Consider the following 22,997-nt stretch of genomic DNA (forward strand, 5'->3'; position numbering starts at 1 on the left):
AAAACGTAATATAGGCTAGTCTAATAGTTCATCAATAAACAACCTACCGGTTAAAACGGAAGGTCACAATTTTCCAAAAGTAGTCTACAGTAGCCCATAGGCGAAAAATGATTGCGAGAAAAATCACTCCAAATATCTCTCCACCCCAGTAAAACAGACGGACTCACTCAACATGCAGTAGCCTATGCTACTTCATTCAGATCGGTCACATATGCCTATTTAAATGAAAGTTAAGACAGTGCTCCACCTTGTCACACCTCGTTGTAAAAGTCATTGGGATGGCATCTTTCATTTCACTGGGGTTTGGTATTACAATACATATGTAGCCTAGTAAATAACAAAAACAAACACAATTTGTTGACATGTGTGGTTGAGCGCTTGAAACTGTCATTTATTTTATGAATGTATTTCAAGGTTGTTTTGTGGGTAGAACTACAACATATGCTGTGTGGTCGTGCAATGTCATTCTTCCAAAAATTGTTTTGTTGTTTTGAATGAAAATGCATAGGCCTACTTCCATAGAAATGGTATGTTTACGATAAATATTCTGTTGTTATTGTGAAAATTGCAGCTATTCATTAACCTTTATTTTAGCCAACAGCTTTCAGATATCAAGTTCTTGTCATCTGTATTGTGATTTTTGTATGTAATAATAAAGTAATAAAACAAAACATCGGTCACTATTTTTTATAGACTGTCAAATTATGTTTCCCCACTGGAACTCTGCAGAAATAGGCTCATATACACACAAAACCATCTCAGGTGACTTCTCTTACTCTCCCATGTTTAACCAAACATCTTCCATCACTCTGTGAACTTCCAGCAGGACAGGTCACACATTTTGATAGGCATATAGGCTTGTCAAATTATATGTTTCCCCATTGGAACTCTGCAGAAATTGACTCCTATGCACACAAAATTCATCTCAGGTGATTCTTCTCTGAATGTCCCATGTTTAGCAGCTTCCATCAATTCTGTGAACAGGTGGCCTATTGCATGGCGTGCATGACAAAATATGACAGTAGGCAATACGCCTATCAAAATATGTGACCTGTCCCTGAAGTTCACTGAGTGATGGAAGCTGTTTGGTTAAACATGGGACATTCAGAGAATTCACCTGAGATGGTTTTGTTCGTATGAGTCCATTTCTGCAGAAGTTCCAGTGGGGAAACATAATTTGACAGTAATCTTATCAAAATAGTGGCGTAGAAATTCTAGGCTAGCCGACATAAAAAATCACCACACAGATGATAACAAACTTCATTTAAGCTGCAAAACAAGGCCCTCCCCGATTTATGTTTATAAGTAGCCTATGGCATTTTCCCAATAACAGCAGCAGATTTATCGTAAACACAATTTATATTATTTTTATTACAACAAAAAAATGACATTGCACGAGCACACAGGACTCCATATTTTGTAGTTGTACCCAGAAACACCTTGAGTTGACACATTCTGAAAAATAAAATGACCGTTTCAAGCGCTTAACCACAAAAGCACTATGTGTCTTCACCATTTATAAAATAGGCTGACCGATCTTGCTGACGTAGCCTAGCCTACTGCGTGTTGAGTGAGTCTATCTGTTTAGGCAATGCGAGCTACTTTCTCGCTATCATTTTCCGTTTTAACCGGTAGGTTGTTTGTTGATAAACTACAGACTATATAGCGTTTACTGTGCGTTTGCATTTCAGTAAATGCATCTGCATTGAAGTTTCAGTATAGTAGAGGATTTATTTGCCCGGTCCATATTTTAGACCGCTATGATCTTACGTTATTTGCGTAAGTGCTTTGTCAATGTGTCAGTCCAACTCATTAAATTCATAGAGCGCCCTCTAGAGTCACAAATTTCGACAGGTCACAGGATTTGGTGCAACATGCGGTATGGGAGAAAAAAAAACTCTTACAATGAAGAACAACAGTTCTGCACAGTTGGATCAAACACTTGTATTTCCTCTCAAAATAGTGTATTTCTCAAAACAGTAGGCCTAGGCCTATTTCCCCCCGGACTGCTAAGTGTTGACATAGCCCACTTTTTGCCAATGGAAAGTTCAGCTGCATTGTAAAGAATTGCCCATCCTGACCGCAGCTAATCTACATGTCATCACCACCTAGAACAGTATAAATAAGTAAGCCTGGCTAATAAAACCTTGGAGAATACAACTGTTAATACAAAGGTACAGTCCACGATTCTAACCCCATACATTGTTGTCACATTCAGAAAATTGATCCTCAAACTGTCCATTACAAACGCTTGGACCGAACCATAAACAATCACAATCATATATTATACCAATACCCATATAACAATGTTCAATGCTGTGTCTAACACTTCTGTATCATTGAAAGAATGGTATAATTTGATTCGTGGCTGTTCAGCACAAATATACCAACAACCTGTCATAAAAACCGAATCACGGACTACATCTTTAAGTAAATTTCAGCATTTCTGTCAGCATGTATTTCTGTCATGTATTTTATTTAGTTGTAATATAATGGATCTCCAACACTGTCTTCTCTTTGTCGTTTCTTGTATGAGGCAGCTGGCACAGGGACCCCTCTGAACCGATCCATCAGGTCCAGCCCTCCAAAAAAGTTGACAAAGATGATTCCCAGTTTGGCAGGCAGGAAGCTAAAAGGGCAAATGTACAGATTTTTACTAGCAAATGTCACTCAAACAGTGATGCTACATACTTAAGGAGAGAATTGAAAACACTCAAAAACACAAAATAATATTTGATTTGCAAGGGGGTCATACCTCTTAATAGCCACTAGAAAGTACAAACTGGATGGGAGCAAGACATACATTTTGTCTCTCAGAACTGCGTCAACTATTCTCTTTGCTGCTTTTTTCTGGTCAATAATAGGCAGAAAAGATGGCCATCTACAAAAATTAAGGCAGATCGATTTCTCAGCATTCTATTAGGACATCACAGACCATTTATTGTTTTACAGAAAGGCGTCACTCACTTTGTCTGACACCCTCCAAACATAGCGGTATTGATCAAGTAAGGGCAGACGATGGTGGTTTTAATGCGTTCCTTCTTCAGCACCAGAAGCTCCAGAGCAATAGACTCAGCAAATCCCACAGCTGCGAATTTGCTGGCACAGTAGTCTGTTAATCACAGATAATGGACTTTTATATCCACTTTCATTATTGTCACATTTGTTTAATTTTTTTTGGCAGAATTTATCATAGCACTTGCTAATTTGAATTGGGCAATAGAATTCCATGCTGTGCACAAAGTCTTAATACAGGTAAGCCATGACTAAAAGTCTACATCCTTCTACACCCATTATTGTCACATTTGTTTCATTTTTTTTGGCAGAATTTATCATGGCACTTGCTAATTTGAATTGAGGCAATAGAATTCCATGCTGTGCACAAAGTCTTAATACTGGTAAGCCATGACTAAAAGTCTACATCCTCTAGGGCAGTCTTCTCAGGTGAACATCCATACAGGTATGTTACAGTATTTAGTACATATAATGTAATAATATAACTATATCTATAATTTCATGATATATTTATATTTATAATTTATAGATATAATTTAATTGACTTGCCTGATAATCCATTCATCGCAAACAGTCCACCATGACATGCAATACACACCAGATGCCCATGGTTTCGTGATATCATTGGTGGAAGGAATGATTTGTAAGTCTAAAGAGGACATATAAAAGAGGTTACCCGGTACTTAGGGATAATCTTTTCTCCCTTCTCCATAATTATCTCAAGGTTATGAACAAACCTCTGTCTTTAAAAGCAAAGGTTTAAAAGTCTGGCTTAAGAAAGTAAAAGTCCTGCCACTTTTCTGTTACAACCATTCACTTATTCAGCTGATTCTAATTAGCACAACTTTTAAGCCAGGTAATAGAGAATCACCTGTGTTAAGTGCACAGGTAGAACCGATATATGGCAGGACTTTTAATTTCTGAAGCCGGACTGATTAAACTCTCTGATTAAAAGGCTACATGATTGAGCAGGTATACAGTAAGGCTGTGTCTCAAAGCGCCTACTTGTACACTTCAAATACTTAGTTTAAGTATATACTGTAGTGCAGATATTGGGACAATACTAACCGTCGAAAATTTGGCACAATGCAAGGAAGCCCTCAGTGCACACTACTAGTGCACTGACGGAAGTATGTGGTTTGAGACACAGCCTAAGTGTTGGATGACATACCCAGAAGTGTGCTGCAACATTGACTCGGAGAGTTCTGTCCACCAAATTGTCAGGGGCCTCTGTGAATGTGTACTTTCCAGTCACTACCCCTGCGTTGTTTACTAGTATGGACACATCCCCAACTTCTCGTTTCACCTGATGAAGGACACACTGGCTTGAAGTTAAAACATTGCGAATACTGCCTTATACATTGCTTAATCTTCATCTTAAAAGAAAACATTTTTCACTTCAAGAGCCTTAACAGAAAAGTTATTTAGTCTTTGAGCTTGTTAAAGCATGTTTAGCCATCACAAACTGTCCTCACCAGTTCTGCAACTTTGTAGACTTCTGTGCGGCGGCTGCAGTCACACGCGTAGGCGTACACACGCACATCCAGGATCCGTCGGAGTTCCCGTGCTGTCCGGTCCAGGGCTTCCCAGTTGACATCCCAGAGAACCAAAGTGGCCCCATGGCGTCCAAATTCCTTTGCTATTAGCTTACCAATGCCATTAGCTGCTCCGGTCACTAGTACAATCTCTCCCTCCACGTCCTTTGGGGGTGGCTGGACAAACAGCCGCACAAACGACTCAAAAAAGTAAAAGAGTGCTCCAATAACAAGCTCAAAAAATCCTTCAGACAGCATAGATTTAACAGAATACCTTCGAAACACTGGATGACCTGGTTATGCATGACAGTGGCTTCTTTCTTTTTTGTAATTCTTCCTTATCTAAGTCCAGTCCCTAAGAACCTCTACGACATATTCACTTGTGGTTTTCATCTACATGATCAGAGTGCACTTGAAACACAACCTAGTAGCTATTTTATATTTTTTCAAATACAACACTCTGTCCTGTCCTTCATTCCTGTGATAATGACAGTTTCATCAGAAGAGGGAGTGAACATTATTTTTGGCCGCCAATCATATTGGTCAGTGTATGACCTACTACCTAGAGCAAATCATAACATGCTAATTTTAGATGCTCTTTAGTAGTTCCAGGTCACACATTTAAGTATACAAGTGTCCAATTGAAACATAAAGACATTTGAAATATAACAATGTAAATGTTGTACTTCTATACTTAGATTTATGCAATGGCTGTATTAATATATTTATTAAAAGCAGGGCAGGGATGTCACAGTGAGAAATAATATGTCAACAATGACTCAGGGATAGAGGTTAGTCCAGTCTGTTCTGCAACTCCACTGCATTGTAATGATTGTGTGTGTTTAACATTATTCTAAATTTTTCCTGTTGTAAAATATGTAATCACACCAGTGGTCATACTTATTTGGCTATATGTTTGTTCTTCAAACGCGAAGAAAAGCTACAAAATAATGTAGAGTGAATATTAAATCTGTTGTTATTCGCCATTGCAATTAGATGGGGGATGTAGCTCAGTGGTAGAGCGCATGCTTTGCATGTATGAGGCCCCGGGTTCAATCCCCGGCATCTCCAATCAAATCTTTTCAATGTGAAGGAAATCTCCTCAAACAATCTGCAAAAATAGAAACGCAATCCATGCAATTAAAAATTAGGATAAATGTCGTAGCCTAAGAATGTGAAGAAGTTCTAACAAAACATGATAGGTTATGTTCGGTTATGTTAAACAAAACATGATAGGTTACGTTACATACGGATGCGTGGTTACGTCAGACGCAGTCAGCTAGACAACCGTAACCAAGGACTGAGTGTATACAACATGTCAGCCATTGAGCTAAGTTAGCGAGCTAGCAATGCATGTTTATCAGATGCAACCTCTTGCAAAGTTAATTGCTCTTTTACAGAGGTAAACTATAGTGTCTCGACTACGTGTAGATTGAATTGGAAACACTTTGCACATCAAGCTGTCTATTCAAGCATCAACGAGGCATGCAGCTGAAACACCTGAAGACACTGCTAACTCCTCAGGCAAGTCAGAAAGATAGCAGACAAGTAACGTTAACGTTAAACGTTAACGTAACCAAGGAATTTTTGCCAACGTAACGATCGTTGAATAACGTCTAACATTTCCAAATGATCAATGATGAATGTTACGTTGGAGTCGTATCGTTACCTAGCGTTAAATGGATACTTGGTAAAATATAAGGTAGCATAAGTCGGATACGCTACCCTCCAGACGCTAGCTATCTTACTACGTTGTAATAAATGATGCCTTGTTGAGTGTACTGTTTTATCGGTCGTATTCGTCTCGTCTATGTAGAAATACAAAGGCCATTTTACTCATTTAACTAAGGCACTTGAAAACATCTTTGGAGACTTCCTACGATAAATGACTTCTAGCAGGCCAGGCAGTTGTTCCTCCCGCAGTAAACTTTAATTCACTAACGTTAATGACTTCGGGAACAGTTGTTTTGAGGTAACATCAAATATGATAATATGATAACACAACACTAACTACTTAGCCTAGTCTAAATACATGTTCATTATTCCCATTATGAAACAGTGGAGACTGGTGATAGCTTAATAAGATGCATTTGTTATGAAACACAGCAAGCTCACAGATTTAATTTAATTTCAGTTTCACTCAACTCTCACTGCTCTGATTATATTTCACTTCCAATGACATCAATCATAGACTATACAGTGTATGCTTGGCATCAACCTCATCATTGAATCAATATTGTTAAGCACATTCACATACAATTCTCGTATGTAACCTCTCTTTTTGGTTTCCAGAGCTATAGTGTAAAATAAGCATGGTAATTCATTACTAGTAACAATAGTCACTGAAATGTAAATGTAAATCAGTTTTATAGGCCAAGTATACTTAAATGTAGGCTAAACATATTTTCTCCATACACTCACTTTGAGTCATGTGTAAAAAATGGACTTGACTTGACTTCCACCTGGTCCAAAATAGTGCCTAGTCACCTCATTTCTTCCCTCCTGTTTTCCTCTTGGTTCTAAAGATAGACCAAAGATCCTGGATAGACATATGAGAAGGGGCTTGTTAAAAAACAATGAGGATGAACTTGGTGGTAAACAGATGTGTTTTTACACACTGTCAGTCAGTCATCAGGTCGGTCTTCAGTTTGATTTTCTTGGCTGACTCTGTTACACGCAAAGCCACTTGCTCATTCCTTTTCTCTTCTTTAGCAGTGATGGTTTTTGGACTCACAGTCACACATTCACCATTGGCCTTAGGGAGCACGTCTTCATCTGTTTGGATATACACTGTATTATTGTTGTTTGAAATGCACACTTATTTGTTGCTCAAGTAAGAACACACATTGAGAGATTCATGAAAGTGGTTCTTCATTATGAATTTAAAGGCCTCATGTCAGAGTCCCTTCCGTCCTGTCTAGACTAACCTGGATATTTGGCAGATGCCTTTGCCCATAGCAATTCACAAATCATGGAACACATATTTATGAACTCTGTTTCATCAGACCATGTGTTTGAGAGACACAGCAGGTGATATGTAGGTGCAGGTGATATGTCTCATGATATGCCTCTTTATCAGTGAATTTACTGCCATCTCGTTTATCACCTCAGAATCTACTTCCTTCACATTTATTATGAGCACATAACATTTCCCCTAATTACTGTATGTCAGATGGAATGTACTATACACAGTGTTTCCCATACATTGACTTATTTGTGGCGGCCCACCACAATATTAATATTGACCACCACACAATGATTTTCTATGTTGTACTACTTAAATTGGATGAGATCCTTTCATTGTATAGCTATGCACAACTTTGCACAGCCTCCTTGTGTCTCTGTCCCTCAACAAACCTGCATGCATGTTAAAAACTCTGAACACCCCCTGTCACCTACCACCACAAATAGAATTCAATTCTGTAGGACACACTGATACATTTGTTCTAATCATGCAGTATGTTAGGGCAACATATGTTACACTGCAAACTATTTTTATTTATTTTTTTGCTACCTTGGGTTGCTATTTGTCCAACATTGAAGATTTTACAGGCACTGCACTGTAAGGTTATTGCAATTTGAATTGCAAAGTCTGAGTCCAGGGATATTATCACTTTTGGTCTTCACACCTTTTCTTCAGGATGGAGCTGCAAAAGTCACATGTATGGCGTGGGCCCCTAACAATGCGAGGTTTGCTGTATGCACGGTGGACCGAGTGGTCCTGCTATATGATGAACAAGGGGAGAGGAGAGACAAGTTCTCCACTAAACCCGCGGACTCAAAGGTTGGTGGTTTTCTGGCTTCCTTATTCAAGTCTTCATAACCCCTAATTTTTACCTCTATTGGAAGTGATATGGTAATATGTTACTGAATTGTTCATCTGAATTTTTGTGTTTTTATGTTTGTTGTATCATTCGAAAACCTGTGGCCATATTTGCTCACATGGTCTAGACTGGATTAAGTAGAAAGTTGTTTGAATTCACTTCATTTAATCTCGCAGTATGGGAAAAAGAGCTATACTGTCAAGTCCATGGCATTTTCACCAGATTCCACCAAAATTGCCATTGCCCAGACTGACGACATCATCTATGTATATAAAATTGGAGAGGACTGGTGAGTTGGCTCCTTTCTTTCTTGTTACTTTCTAAGACATGTTACAGACAGTGAGCATTGTTTCAATACTTTTGCAATACTTATTCTTTCTAGGGGCGACAAAAAAGCAATTTCCAACAAGTTTGTGCAGACGGTATGTATTTGCTAAATGTATGCTTTTGAATGAAGATGATCATGATACATGTGGAAACAATGATTAACCATTCAGAATAATTGAATTGAATGCCTTTATTGTCATTGTACTTTACAATACAACGAAATTCGGAACACTACTCCACTGGGTGCACACAATAAATACAATAAATAATCATTACAGGACATATACAAATATTGTAAAAACAGTAAAAGACAAACAAACAGAATAAAAAACAGTAAAGGAGCAGTGATCAGATAAGTGCAAGTATTTGAAGTGCAGGAGGTGACAGTAAGTGACTGGGTTTGTCTAGCTACGTTTGTTTAGGGAAACTATTGCATTTGGAAAGAAGCTATTTTTAAATCTGGTGGTACTGGATTGTAACGACCTATAACCAGAGGTGGAAAAAGTCTGAAAATATTGTACTCAAGTAAAAGTACCAATACCATGATGAAATATTACTCAAGTACAAGTTAAAATACCGATCTGAAAATGTACTCAAGTAAAAGTCAAAAGTAGTTCATTTAAAATGTACTTTAAGTAAAAGTTACTTAGTTACTTTTTTGGGGTGGGGGGGGGGGGTGGGTACCAGGGCCTCATTTATAAAAGTGTTGTGTAGAAACCATCCTTCATTTGATCTTAGATCATTTCTGAAATGATCGTGACGCGGTGATTCGAGAACACGCGTAACGCGACAAAAAAAGCGTCGCGACGCCACCCTTCCAGATGTGCCCATTATAAATCACAAATGAACGTCAACTTGTGCGCAGCCGGATGGTTTTAGGTCTCCGCCTTGTAAACACCCCCTCATCAATATCATTAGCATATGTTTTAATGAAATCAATGGCCTAAAAGCTGTAGCCTATGTAAAATTATATATTGAAAACATTGTATAGGCCTAGCCTATGCCATCTGATGTTAACTAGCCTATATGCGTCAGTTCGAATAGCTTAACTAATTATGTTTTTTCCAGCAAAGCTTTCTGGAAAGAGATCGTATGCATCCATGTCCATTGTCCTCTGCTCGCTTTCATTCCTTTTGCTTGCAGTAATGTGAATAATCAACATTTAGTAGCCTATGTTTAGGCCTACTTTGTTGGAAAAAAAAAATTGGGTAGGCCTACCTTATGAAGGAAAGACCTAGGCCTACAGCATAATCCTGTACGTTATGGTACAGTAGGCTACTGTACGTTTCCAATATGACCCAGGGTAATCAAATCAAGACCCAGTCTACAAAACAGAGGACTAAATTAAGCGTGATATGTCATGTAGGCTTAACGTTTCTTTTAGGATAGGCTGCTTGCGTGAAAAAGTAGCCTAGTTCGCCGGTCATTATTCATTCATTCTGCATATCTTTGCTATCATTTTCTTTCAATAATGTCCAATGGCTTAAACATTGTCCTTTATTGTTTGCTTTAAGCCTACCTTTATATTTTAGCCTACATTATCCAACTCACGTATTGTCATCTGATCTTGGGCACTTCCAGTCAAAAAAAGCAAACAGGTGCGCTGCTTCTGCACCTCTTTACGCAAACTCTAAATATGAAGATGCCAGAGGATAACTTCCGTCCCTTGGTTGTGTAGGCTATACTGTATATGATATAAAATATCTATAGCCTACATTGTATAGCTTACATTCAAATATTACCTTTCTGTTACGGAGCTGGGAATAAGCGTATGCTATGAGCAAATTAGATGTAGTGGAGGCTAAACGCTTAAGCAAACGCAGTTTATCCACCTCTGCAATTTCAGAAATAGAGTTTAGGCCTACCCACCTCTTTATCCACCTCTCAAAAGAGTTTATTTACTTTTAACATTCAAAACTGTATAATCCAATACTATATATATATTCCCAATACTGTACATTAACCTCCACCATTATCAAACATGTTCTGAATGCCTTTTTTAAAAATGCGATACCGCATGGCGCAGTCCACCTCACCGAGATTGCAGAATTCATTTATATTTTAGCCTACATTATTCAACTCAATGATTGTTATCTGATCTTGGGCACTGCCAGTCAAAAACAAACAGGTGCTCTCTGCACCTCTTTACATAACTCGGCCTTAACACTAAATATGAAGATGCCCTGCTTTCAGAGGATAACTTCTGTTTCTTTGTTGTGATATACACTTTAGATATTTTATATCATATATAGCCTACATTGTATAGCTTACATTCAAATATTACCTTTCTGTTACGAAGCTGGGAAGGCCTATGAGCACAAATTAGGATGTAGTGGAGGCTAAACGCGAGTAAACACAGTTTATCTACCTCTTGACATTTCAGAAATTTCAGAGTTTAGGCTTACCCACCTCGTATTAGAGTTTATCCACCTCTCAAAAGAGTTTATTCACTTTTAACATTCAAAACTGTATTATCCAATACTATCCTATAGGCCTATTCCCAATACTGCATAATAACCTCCACCATTATCAAACATGTTCAATGTCTTTTTTAAAATCCGATACCGCATGGCGCAGTCCATCTCACCGAGATCGCAGAATTCATAGTTCACCCACCTCTTATTTTACCACTACATCCCTGGCACAAATGTACTTTTCCTCTCCTAAACGAGGGCAATTAGACATTTTATGGTCAATATTAGATTGGTGAGAACACCAAATATACTAGATCACCTGTAAAAATGTTTCAATCATTCCATCGTAGGTCTTGGTGTTTTTTAGATATTATGAAATAAGTAAGCTATACGTTTTTTCACTTTCTTAAGTGGGCTATAGTTCTCATTAGCAGTTTTATGCCAAACCATGAAACATTAAGCTGCGTCCAAAAACGTCTTTAAAAATCTTCTGATATTGATCATGCATATGGCAAAGAAAGACATGAGATCATTGGTCTTGGAATTTTGAAAATGCATCGCGCTTAGACCTCAGATTACTTGCAGTACCCGCATTACCACAAGGAAATGGTCGCGTCGTCAAGTTTGAACCTGACGTGGAGATAAGCACTTTTCCACGTCAAAGACGTTTTTTATAAATCTGAGCGTTGGCATGGATTTGAGCGTACGCACGGTCTAAGATCAAATCTGTGCGTAAGAACGCTTTATAAATGAGGCCCCAGAACAACCAGTTTTACCAGAGACTTTCTAATGAGGAGATACAGCATGGGGTTAGTTTGTAACGCCAATATGGCAGTTGTCTACACATATCACAACCCTTCCGCGGCAAAACGTTGACATGTGAATACATTGAGCCATCATGTGGTGTGTTGTAAAATACATTGAGCCAATCATGTGGTGTGCTGTGAAGACATCGTGCCAATCATCTGTTGTGATCTCGCTGCTGGAGCAAGATTGGTGTCGTGAAGCCTTACGCACACGCATTTCTGCCGAAATAGATGCACGATAAGTGCCCAAAAAGTGTTGCAATATGGCCACTCAGTGGAGGTACTTGCCTGATAAGGATGTTGAGAAATGGAGATCTATGTGAAAAATCACCGGAGTTCTCCTTTAAGTTTGAGCAGTAGTTGATTTTCAAAGTTAGTTGCACTCATCCTTGGGTCGCTTTGCAGTGAACAGTAATCCAGCACAACTGAAAAGCCCCTCACAGGCAGCTGAGGCAGGCAGGCCAATGTTGAGTTGCAGAGAGTTTTTTTTATATTTGGAAACGAGCAGAAGGTTCAGCAGATTAAAAGGGCGCCGAACTGGGGGAAAGTGGGAAGCAATGGAGGAGAGAGGGCCCTTGAAAAGTGGAATACAGGGGGCACAACATTTTCATCAGGCATTAGTAATAACTCAGCTAATCCACACATAAAAAATCCAAACAACTCCATAAGTAGAGCCATGTGTAATGAAGTGGAATAACACAGGGAAAAAGTATTGAACACGCTAAGAAAAAGCACTAAGGAAAGGGAAGGAACGAGCTGGAATCTGTAAGTAGTTAGAGAGTAGTTATCCTTTCTATCTGCGAAATTAATATAAGCTTGGTTAGTAGCTTACATATTGATGGGCTATAAAAAAGGTTTTTCATTACCAAGGTGTCACACAAGAAACATTTCATGATGGATAAAAAGCAAAAAGCTCAAACAGTTCTGGAAGTAATCTGAACTAAAGATCAGGATTCACAAGAGGGACCCCTGGAATCTGTTTAGAACAATGGACCAAAATCACACCTGATACTTTCGACTAATAAGTTTTGTCATACAGGAAATGTCTTGAAGCTGTCTTTACAAACAAAGGCTTTTCCACAAAGTATTGAAGAAATTTCAGTAGGCACGCTCAATACTTTTTTTCCTGTGTCATTCCACTTTAATACACAAAACTCTTATGTTTGGATTTTTTTTATGTGTGTTAATATAATGTGTGGTGAAAATTTCGAATAGACTCACTGGAAGTTTAGGCTAATTACTGAAAAAAAAAAAAAACGTTCAATACTTATTTCCACCATATATTTATTTTACCTGAATATTTTAACTTCCAAATTAAATGTAAAAATGAATGTTAGACGAAATGTAAAGTTTGACTGACTAGATTTTGTATACAAAACATAGTGAAAACTGTCTAAGGTCACTCTCACTCTCCCTTGCTAAAGAGCTAAATGGTTTAGTCCGCCTGCACGATTCATAAGGTAGTCTATCTTTTGTTTATTTAGTTGAGCATCGCTAGTAGTGGACCGCTAATTGTTGTGCTGCTGGTGCAATGTCTTTCTCCAAGAAAGCCAAGTCAGGTTACTAAAAACAAAGGCCAAAACAGGAAAAAGAGAGACATCAAAATGAGGGGAAACAACTGCTAATAAACTTCTTTCCAAAGAAAGGTGAGCACAAACGTCAAAACACGAAATCCCATGGTGTTTGCTTGAATATCTCCGCAATCATTGGTGCTAAAACGAACTGAGACAACCCATTGGAATAGCGGAAAATACACTTTCATAGGTTAGGCTAATCTGATGCATCTCGTGATCCAGCTCCATCTCCATCACTTTCAGAAAGACTGCATGGCGTCAGCTTGATTCATGTCCTGTTGTAGGCTACATGCTGATCATTATCACTAGGCTAGTGGTTTAGGGCGCGATTTTTTTTCTCTCCCTTTCTGTTTTCGTTAGTCTTAACTTTTTTTTTTACTCAAGTAACGGATGGGATTTTTGATGTAGCGAAGTACAATACTTCACTCAAAAAAGTAATCAAGTAAAATTTAAAATACCGATTTTATAAACAAAATATATATATAATACAAAATACACAGAAAAACTACTCAATACAGTAACGTGAGTAAATGTATTTCGTTACTTTCCACCTCTGCCTATAACGCCTACCAGAAGGTAACAGTTGAAACAGGTAGTTGCCTTTCTGTTATCTAGCATCTTTTTCTGTTTGTTGGTGACTATGTTTTATGTTTCAGAGTGCCGTTACCTGTTTGGTTTGGCCAGCAGACCATAACATTTTTTGTGGAATGGCAGATGGAAAGGTAACATACATGTAGCAAAGGTAGCATACACTGCTCAGAAAAAGTTAGTGATATCTGGCTTTCGGGTGAAATGTAATTGGATTTGAACTGTTGGACATGCGCATTCAAAAGTTTAGAGAAGGTCACATCAAGTTCACCTGCAAAGGTTATAGTGGATTTTCGGTTTATCCTGAAATTACAGCCGAAAGCCGAATATCCCTGACTTTTTGTGAGTAGTGTGTGTACAGTTCAGACTCTGGTACTGTCTTTGTGTCCTATTTAACATATTGCACTCTTTGCCTCGGCCTTGCACCCCTCAGATCCGAAAAGCCAACACAAAAACAAACAAGGCGTCCACAATTTATGGGGCAGACTCCTACGTTGTCTCATTAACATCCAAGTATGTATGTGTTTCTATTTGAGATGTCATTCTCCCCTATTGACGCCTCTTAACACAGGTGTCAGTAAACTGTGTACCTTTTTTATAGTGTGTCAGCCAAAGGAATCCTCTCAGGCCATGCAGATGGGTCAGTGGTGCGCTACTTCTTTGATGATGAGGACTCCGGAGAGTCTCAGGTATTCTGATTTTTTTTTTTTGCCATACAGAACTTAGACCCCGGTGGCTTTTGCCAGCGATGAGACCATGTTCCACCATAAAGGTGCAAGATGTGTCTGCCTTTGTTCTCCGTAAGTCTCAGGATGGGCCTGACAGTTGTTTTGGGGGCACGTTGTCCTGTCCCTCTCTTTGGTTGTGTATGTAGTAATGTAGAAGGTTTACGGCTGATGTAGTTAATGGACAAAGCAGTACTAGCAACAGAACCTAGAGGAGGTGCTAGGTGTTAATGGTTGTATCAGTGATAGCGGGGATACGTCACTTCTGTTGATGTGAACAAAACAGAGAGCTAGCTCGCTACTCCCTCCCCCTTCTTCCCGTGCAATTGAAACTCTCCTAAACGTGCATCTCGTCGGTTATTGGTTGAAACACTTAATTTTGCTTTTGAGTGGTTGCCAACCCCGTTTTGTAGCTATTGTTTTTGTGTACAGATCTCAGAGCCTAGGCTGCCTACAGAGACACGTTTTTTTGACGGCCTGCTTATGGGGCAGGCAGCTAGCGGATTGTTAGAAAAGATTAGATGAATGTGATCATTGATGTTTCGGCCTTTTTTTGGGCCGGAAATCGCTGATGCAACCTTTAAGTCTACACATGATGCTAGTCTATAGGTAAACATTTGTGCCGCCCAGGAAAGTGTCATGGCTACAGTACATTGAAAAGCATTCTTTTCCTCTCTGCACTCACCAGGGAAAGGTCTTCACACACCCGTGCCCTCCGTACGCCCTGGCCTGGGGGGCCGACAGCATCATCGCCGGCGGATGCGACAAAAAGATTGTGGCCTACGGGAAGGAGGGCCACATTCTGCAGACGTTCGACTACAGTAGGGACCGCTCGGAGAAGGAGTTCACCGTGGCCGCAACCAGCCCCAGTGGACAGTCTGTTGTGCTGGGGAGCTTCGACAGGTGAGCGCTCACGGGCTGGTCTCACAGGTGTAACTAAAGAAATGGTTTCATGTAGGACCAAACGCAGATGTACTATTTATGCCATGATCAGTGATTTTTGGTGTATCAGGTAAACCTTTAGCCTCGTTGACACTAGACCCTTCTCAACTGAGAGTGGGTCAGGAAAAGGTTCATGGATTTACGACTACCAGCAGGGGTAGCCTAGTAGTGAAATTAAACTTAAATGGGCACATTAAACTCTTACCAAATCGTTTCAGAAGTGTAGCAGTTTTAAATGCAGTTGGTTACTTAAACCAAAGATATACATGTCCATGCCAGATTAGCGATAGTGTATTTGCGTACCCGTGTTTTAGGGACATTGGAAATGGGCTTCAATGGCCTCATGGCCAGATGGACCTGCAGAGAAAATCCCAAATTTGCCGAAGGTTTGTATGGGTATTCCCAGGCTAGTAAACCTTGAGAAGTTGATAGTAGTTCCTTGACCTTGATAATAGTTCCAGTTTGAAAGAAGGCAGACCGTTTTGGTGCGATTGCACTCTAGGTAAGAGTAGTGATCAAAGGATTGCACTCAGACTGATGAGAGATTTTGGCTCCACCCTAATATTGTTTAAGACTGTCGGATCCTTTGGTTTTTCCCCCTGTACATTTGAGTTGTGTCTCTCCGCCAGGTTAAGGGTGTTCAACTGGAGCCCTCGCAGGGGCAACTGGGATGAAGCGCCTCCCAAGGAGATCCCCAACCTCTACACCATCACGGCCCTGGCCTGGAAGAAGGACGGCTCCCGACTCTGCGCGGTCAGTTTTATTCATGCTCAGTGCCCCTCTGATTAAACTATGATAGCAAATGCTGAGATATAGTTAACTCTGGAAAATGTTTTGTTCATTTGACTGAAAATGTGTGGTAAACTTCACTGGGGCACTGAAAGGCCCTCAAAAACTCAGAGTAATTCATGACACTGAGAAACTCCTTCAGAAAGTCTTTCACACTGCTGTGTTTTCTCATGTTCTGGCCCCCAGGGTACGCTGTGTGGGGCCGTGGAGCTGTTCGACTGCTGCTTGCGGAGAATCCTCTACAAGAACAAATTCGAGATCATTTACGTGGGGCTGAGTCAGGTAAGTCTTAAAGCCCCCTCTGGCCCCCAAGAGCACATTTAAGTGCTGACTCATGCTGATTCAATTTCCTCCTCAGTGACCTCTCAGCTTCTGTAAAGGGCTCATACGTGTGTGTGTGTGTGTGTGTGTGTGTGTGTGTGTGTGTGTGTGTGTGTGTGTCTGTGTGTGCTCCGACAGGTACTCGTGAAGAACATGTCCACGGGGACCCGCGTGGTGCTGAGGTCTCGATTCGGCTACGAGATCGGAGAGGTCAAGATCCTGGGGAAGGATCGCTTCCTGGTGGCACACACCAGCGACACACTGTTACTGGGAGATATTACAGCCAACAAGCTCAGCGAGGTACGAGATGGGCAGCAACACATCTCCACTAAAGCGGAAAAATCACAGGCACACAAACGCTCCGTATTTCAGGAAGATGGACAGTTGAGAGAGCTGTATGACAAGCCAAGTCCTCATTGGGCGCAGCTCTGAGTGGCAGTAGCTTCACTTGAAGGACAGAATTCATTCCACAAGTTTGCCCTCACTTTGTCCCCACTTTCCCATTAAGTGTTTTCCTGAAAGGTCACAACATGTCTTCTCCGCCTAGACAAACTTATGAACTTTCCACAAATTTCTTGCAACCTAATTTTCCTCGACCGCCAGCCTCTTTTTTTTTTTTTTTGTAGGTGGCACACCCAATCCTCCTTGCTGAAGGTGGTAAGGTTGAGTAGGTTTTTTTTTTTTGTCCCCCCACTCTTTTTGGTACGTGCCACACTTGCAAATTGCCCATCAGAAGTTTAGTGCGGCGGCGCTGCTGCAGAAGTGTGCTCTAATTAAAAAGTTCAAGGGCTGTCACGGTGCGGCTGGCTAATCCATGTTTAATGGAGGGCCCTCCACCACTCCCTCGCTCAGCCTAAGTGCCGCTCGCTATAACAGACACGATAAGGCCTGGGTTCAAGTGACCGCTCGTCTGTGTGTGTGTGTGTGTGTGTGTGTGTGTGTGTGTGTGTGTGTGTGTGTGTGTGCGTGCGTACATTTGTATGTAACATTGTAGACTTGGTGTGCCTCATGGGAACCAATAATGGAACAAACGAGAGAAAAGAAAAATGTCCTTATGTGTATTTTCAGGTGGCTTGGCAAGGATCAGGGGGAAACGAGAAGTTCTTCTTTGAAAACGAAATGGTACCCCACCTACCTACCTACCTACTAATGTTTATTAAAACACATATGTTTCAAAAACACACTTGTGTTCATTCAAGTCTCCTTCACGCTACATATATCATAGTTTCGGCAGTTTCCTTCAAAATTCAGAGTTTGTAGAAAACCTGTAATTTCTCATAAAAGTGTGTCCATTTCATGTCACATCCATAACGCTGATAAAATGGCTTGTATTCTTAGGATGAAATTGATTATATGCAATTTGAGGATTTCTCAGTATTCTGAGGACAGAGGTTACATTAAAATGTATGCAAATTAATTCACTGATACTAATTTTGCCCCCACTTTAAGGCATTTTGTTTACCAATATGAGTCCAATTGTCACATCCATAACGCTGGAACTGCCCTGTACCACCTGTGAAAAGATGTTTTCCTTTTGTTTAGCATGGGAAAACCAATAGAGTTTGGGGCTTTTGAATGACACCAGTGTTAACTGTTTTGCAAAATGGTGTGAGAAATGTGTGAAAAAAAAAAAAAAAAAAAAAACACATATGTTCAAAAAATTAAACCACATATGTTAAAAAATCTATAGATTGATGGAAGAAAGAATTGATGTAGCAAAGAATTGATGTACTTTGCTAAATGACCTGATTGATTATTGTACAAGGAAGCATGACATCAATTTAATGACTGTAATTTAACTTTAATTTCACATGTAAATGACTGTAGTCAAATGAATATGACATGTGATTGGAGCTGAAAGGTATGTGTTTGTGTACAGGTGTGTATGATCTTCAATGCTGGAGAGCTGTCCCTGGTGGAGTACGGCAGCCAGGACATCCTGGGCTCTGTCAGAACTGAGTTCATGAACCCCCATCTGATCAGGTCAGTGTGTGTGTGTGTGTGTGTGTGTGTGTGTGTGTGTGTGTGCGAGTGCGAGAATTACTTCAAGAATGTTTTCCCCATTATCTGTTGTCTTGTACACAACATTGGAAGGTAAATGTCATGTCAGATCTGATTTCTACCACTAGGTGGTGCTCTTGATCCATGATTCTCACTTTCACGCTGGCCAGTCTCCTATGTGCTGTAAGCCTGGTGTAAAATGAAGGGTCGGTGTTTTGCATACAGCTGTCATGTCAGCTTTTTTGGAACGCCATTTAGTCGTTACAAATCAATATCAATGTATTCAGCCTGTTAAGACAGACACATCAATAGAGAGAGAGAGTGCAAATGGCTTCCTCACCTCCAGTGCTGTCCATATTTACACACACACACACACACACACACACACACACACACACACGCTGACACACGCATTGGTCTGTGCAGTGTCCGTCTCAACGAGAGGAAACAGAGAGGCGTGGAGGACAACAAGAAGCTGGCCTACTTGATTGACATCAAGACCATCGCCATTGGTGAGTGCCTCGCCGATGACTGGTGTCATGATGTCAAAAGAAACAGAGTTTTACACAATCCAGTCGTAACTGTACAATACTGCCCCACCTTACACTAGTGCCACAATACTGCCCCACCTTACACTAGTGCCACAATACCTCCTTACCTTACAATAGTGCCTAAATACTGCCCCACCTTACACTAGTGCCAAAATACTGCCCCACCTTACACTAGTGCCTCAATACTGCCCCACCTTACACTAGTGCCACAATACCTCCTTACCTTACAATAGTGCCTAAATACTGCCCCACCTTACACTAGTGCCAAAATACTGCCCCACCTTACACTAGTGCCACAATACTTCCCATCTTACAATAGTGCTACAATACCTCCTTATCTTACAATAGTGCCACAATACCTCCTTACCTTACAATAGTGCCTAAATACTGCCCCACCTTACACTAGTGCCAAAATACTGCCCCATCTTACAATAGTGCCACAATACCTCCTTACCTTACAATAGTGCCTAAATACTGCCCCACCTTACACTAGTGCCACAATACCTCCTTACCTTACAATAGTGCCTAAATACTGCCCCATCTTACACTAGTGCCACAATACTCCCTCACTTAACAAATGTTCCATCATATTGCCTTGATTTCAGCACCCTTCATTTATTTATGTATTTGTGCAGGATGAATTTGAAAAAAGTGTTTCAGATTGTCAGCCATGTACTTACAGAAATGGCACAGGAGGATAATAGTCATTTCCATACTGTGAAGGGAAGTTGTGACTGAAAGATTGTGAATATTTAAGTTTGATAATACCAGAAACTGAACTTGAAAGCATGACAGGGCTGCCAGTCTTTGAACCAAGGGGAAAAGAGATGTTGGTTCCTTTCGAGACAGAGGAAGGGAGAGGCAGAGAGAGGAAGAGAAAGATCTGTCTTTTAACGCCCCATAAATCTGTGATGCAACTGATGTGCAGAACTATGAAAACTGGAGTTGTTCTTCTTCTCTCTTGCCACCTGCACCAAGCCAAACCAGGCTCTCCTTGATCTGACACGGAGTGAACTGCCATCTCTTGCACCAAGATGGAGATTGCAGAGATAGACAGCCAAGGGAGAGAGGTAGGGAGAGAGAAAGAGAGGGAGAGAGAGAGAGAGAGAGAGAGAGAAAAGGGTGGCAGTAAGCTTTGGTTGTTTTCTTGAGGCATGGAGTGAGAGGTAGCACAGTAGCCAGTGTCCTAACGGCACGTGGAGGTGGACTGTACGAGGTGTCTGCGGCAGCACCACCACCCCTACGTCAGGCAGGCGAGGGTGACCCCACACGGGAGCGCTGGAGCATGGGGGGGGGGGGCTCGGAGCGGCCGGGCCCCCTGAGCACCATCTGCCGCCCCACTCTGTCCACTTCCTGTGCTAATTAAGTCCAGGCATGTCCTTCTGTCCTTCTCTCTCTCTCTCTCTCCCTCTTTTTCTCTCCCTCTCTCTCCCTCTCCCTCTCTCCCTCGCTCGCTCTCTTCTCCATCTCTCACACTTTCTTTCTTTTTAGTTTTTTTTTTCCACTGAGGGCAGTGAAAATGAAAAAGTGCTTTCTTCCAATTTATTTACCTGCTGACTGACAGGTTTGTTTGTGTGTGTGTGAGTGTGTCTGTGTGTGTTTGTGTTTGTAGTGTAAAGGTGGTGTTTGTGTGTGTGTGTGTGTGTGTGTGTCTTCTTACCCTCCCCTATCACTGTGTACTTAAAATCAGCTCAGAAAGTGTAAATTGGAATGTTTTTTTGAAGTCATTTATTTTTTATTCTATTTTTCTTTCATCTTTCTTCTAACCATTTTTCTCTCTCTCTCTCTCTCTCTCTCTCTCTCTATCTCCCTCTCATTCTTTTTGTTTTGTTTTGATTTCTGAATTCCTTCTACTGAATGCAAAACCATCCGTGCTCATAAGAAAATTATAGATTTGCTGTTACGGAGTACGTATCGACATTTAGGCCATTTTGAATGGAAATGGCTCCATTTGTCAGCCATGTTTATGGTGCTAGTCCCCCCTCTCCCCCAGCCCTCTGCAGCTCAGCTCCAGGCTGAAATAGCTGCTCATTTCTGCAAACCTTCTGAATGCAAAGCATCATGCACTCCAGACCTAGAGATCCCCTCGGAATCAGTCATGGGATATAATAGGAATTTTAAGACCATTTTCAATGTGGGGCCAAACTCATTTGACTTTTGTCAAATACACACCCCATACTTAAACCCAGACACAAACACACACACACACACACACACACACACACACACACACACACACACACACACACACACACACACACATTCTCTCACTACTCTTTTGCCTCTCTACCACTCTATTCCCTATGTTTAAGCTATATGTTAGTCCCCCCCTCTCTCTCTCTCACTCTCTTTCTCTCTCTCTCTCTCTCTCTCTCTCTCTCTCGTTCACTTTCTGGGTATGCACCTCATCCCTCTCTCCCTCTCTCTCCCTCTCTCCCAGTGGACCTGGTTGGTGGGTTCAGCCTGGGCACGGTGAGCCACGACTCCAAGGTGGATTGGCTGGAGCTGAACGAGACGGGCTGTAAGCTGCTCTTCAGGGACAGGAAGCTCAGGGTGAGGGGTTTCCCATGAGGCCACTGGGCTCAGGGAGACGGCTCAGAAGTTTCACTCCGAAATCCTAAACTCCCAAAGTTTAATATTCACACTGTTTAGCTCTAGCTAGCTGTTATTGGTGTTCTGACCAAATATGAAGATCACCAACGGAAATCCATTAATTAACTTCTGTAAATGGTTATGTGCGTCTGCTGATAATTGCTGCTGATAATAACATATAATACTGCTGATAATTTGCATAGTCTTGTGTCTATGTGTCTATGGATTGGAATATCCATGGCTGTGTTGTACAGTAACTCTGTCTGCTTCCAAAAGAACTCCATCCAGCATCTTCCTCATCCTGACAAAGGAATTATGTGTAAAAGTATTATGAGGACGGCCCATAGACTGTATCTATGGGACAGCCATTGTACATGGGATTGCTCTTCCCTTACTTTGTGTTTCTGTCTCTCTCCCTCTATTCCTTTCTTTTGATGGATTTTTCATCTACCTCTCCTTCCTCCCTCACTCTCTCTCTCCTCTCTCTCTCTCTCTCTCTCTGTTTTTCTCCCTCTATCCCTTTCTCTCGATGGATTTTTCATCCACCTCTCCTTCCTCTCCTCCTTCCCCCCCTCTCTCTCTCCCCCTTTCTCTCTCTGTCTCTCTCTCTTTCCCTCTCTCTTTCTCTGTGCTCTTGGCTCTGACAGTTACACCTGTATGACATAGAGAGCCATGAGAAGACCACGGTGCTGAGCTTCTGCTCGTACGTGCAGTGGGTGCCGGGCAGCGACGTGGTGGTGGCGCAGGACAGGAGCCACCTGTGTGTGTGGTACAACATCGACAGCGCCGAGAGAGTCACCCAGTTCTCCATCAAGGTGAGGGGGAGGATATACACACGTGCACACACACACACACACACACACACACACACATACACCAATACACACACACACACACACACGTTCATATACCCATAGACACACACACTCAGAGACACAAATACAGACAGAGACACAGACACACACACACAAACACATGCGTACACACACACAC

At 41.1% G+C, this 22,997-nt stretch overlaps 2 protein-coding genes and 1 non-coding gene across 3 annotated transcripts in view; 2 read left to right on the forward strand and 1 right to left on the reverse strand.

Moving 5' to 3' along the window:
• Positions 1–1,928: 1,928 nt before the first annotated feature.
• si:dkey-221h15.4 (uncharacterized protein LOC563950 homolog) lies at positions 1,929–5,041 on the reverse strand. Its single transcript, XM_048250311.1, has 6 exons — positions 4,491–5,041; positions 4,187–4,321; positions 3,565–3,664; positions 2,968–3,112; positions 2,756–2,881; positions 1,929–2,629 (listed from the first exon to the last, which is right to left on the reverse strand). Exons 1-6 carry the CDS (start codon positions 4,806–4,808, stop codon positions 2,479–2,481), a joined length of 975 nt encoding a protein of 324 aa, XP_048106268.1. The 5' UTR covers positions 4,809–5,041; the 3' UTR covers positions 1,929–2,478.
• A 508-nt stretch (positions 5,042–5,549) lies between these two features.
• Positions 5,550–5,621, forward strand: trnaa-ugc. Its single transcript has one exon. It is a non-coding gene; the product is annotated as a tRNA-Ala (tRNA).
• ift172 (intraflagellar transport 172) overlaps positions 5,606–22,997 on the forward strand; it is a 59,391-nt gene continuing 41,999 nt past the window's right edge. Inside the window, exons 1-16 of the mRNA XM_048250309.1 lie at positions 5,606–6,074; positions 8,191–8,334; positions 8,551–8,663; positions 8,757–8,796; positions 14,152–14,217; positions 14,517–14,596; positions 14,685–14,772; positions 15,497–15,711; positions 16,380–16,503; positions 16,726–16,821; positions 16,999–17,160; positions 17,929–17,982; positions 18,740–18,843; positions 19,288–19,373; positions 21,853–21,965; positions 22,652–22,819. Of these exons, the coding sequence (XP_048106266.1) occupies positions 6,036–6,074; positions 8,191–8,334; positions 8,551–8,663; positions 8,757–8,796; positions 14,152–14,217; positions 14,517–14,596; positions 14,685–14,772; positions 15,497–15,711; positions 16,380–16,503; positions 16,726–16,821; positions 16,999–17,160; positions 17,929–17,982; positions 18,740–18,843; positions 19,288–19,373; positions 21,853–21,965; positions 22,652–22,819 (1,692 nt within the window). The 5' untranslated portion in view covers positions 5,606–6,035. The remainder of the gene's footprint in view (positions 6,075–8,190; positions 8,335–8,550; positions 8,664–8,756; positions 8,797–14,151; positions 14,218–14,516; positions 14,597–14,684; positions 14,773–15,496; positions 15,712–16,379; positions 16,504–16,725; positions 16,822–16,998; positions 17,161–17,928; positions 17,983–18,739; positions 18,844–19,287; positions 19,374–21,852; positions 21,966–22,651; positions 22,820–22,997) is intronic.

Source organism: Alosa alosa, chromosome 8 (assembly GCF_017589495.1).
Source record: "Alosa alosa isolate M-15738 ecotype Scorff River chromosome 8, AALO_Geno_1.1, whole genome shotgun sequence".
In the NCBI taxonomy this organism is placed as follows: domain Eukaryota; kingdom Metazoa; phylum Chordata; class Actinopteri; order Clupeiformes; family Clupeidae; genus Alosa; species Alosa alosa.

What these genes read in the sequence shown, in the direction of transcription:
- si:dkey-221h15.4 (XM_048250311.1), bottom strand. Translation starts at nt 4,808, where the DNA reads ATGCTGTCTGAAGGATTTTTTGAGCTTGTTATTGGAGCACTCTTTTAC. An exon ending in TCTACAAAGTTGCAGAACTG is followed by an intron (nt 4,322 to 4,490) that starts GTGAGGACAGTT and finishes GTCCTTCATCAG; the next exon opens with GTGAAACGAGAAGTTGGGGA. An exon ending in ATGTTGCAGCACACTTCTGG is followed by an intron (nt 3,665 to 4,186) that starts GTATGTCATCCA and finishes TGTCCTCTTTAG; the next exon opens with ACTTACAAATCATTCCTTCC.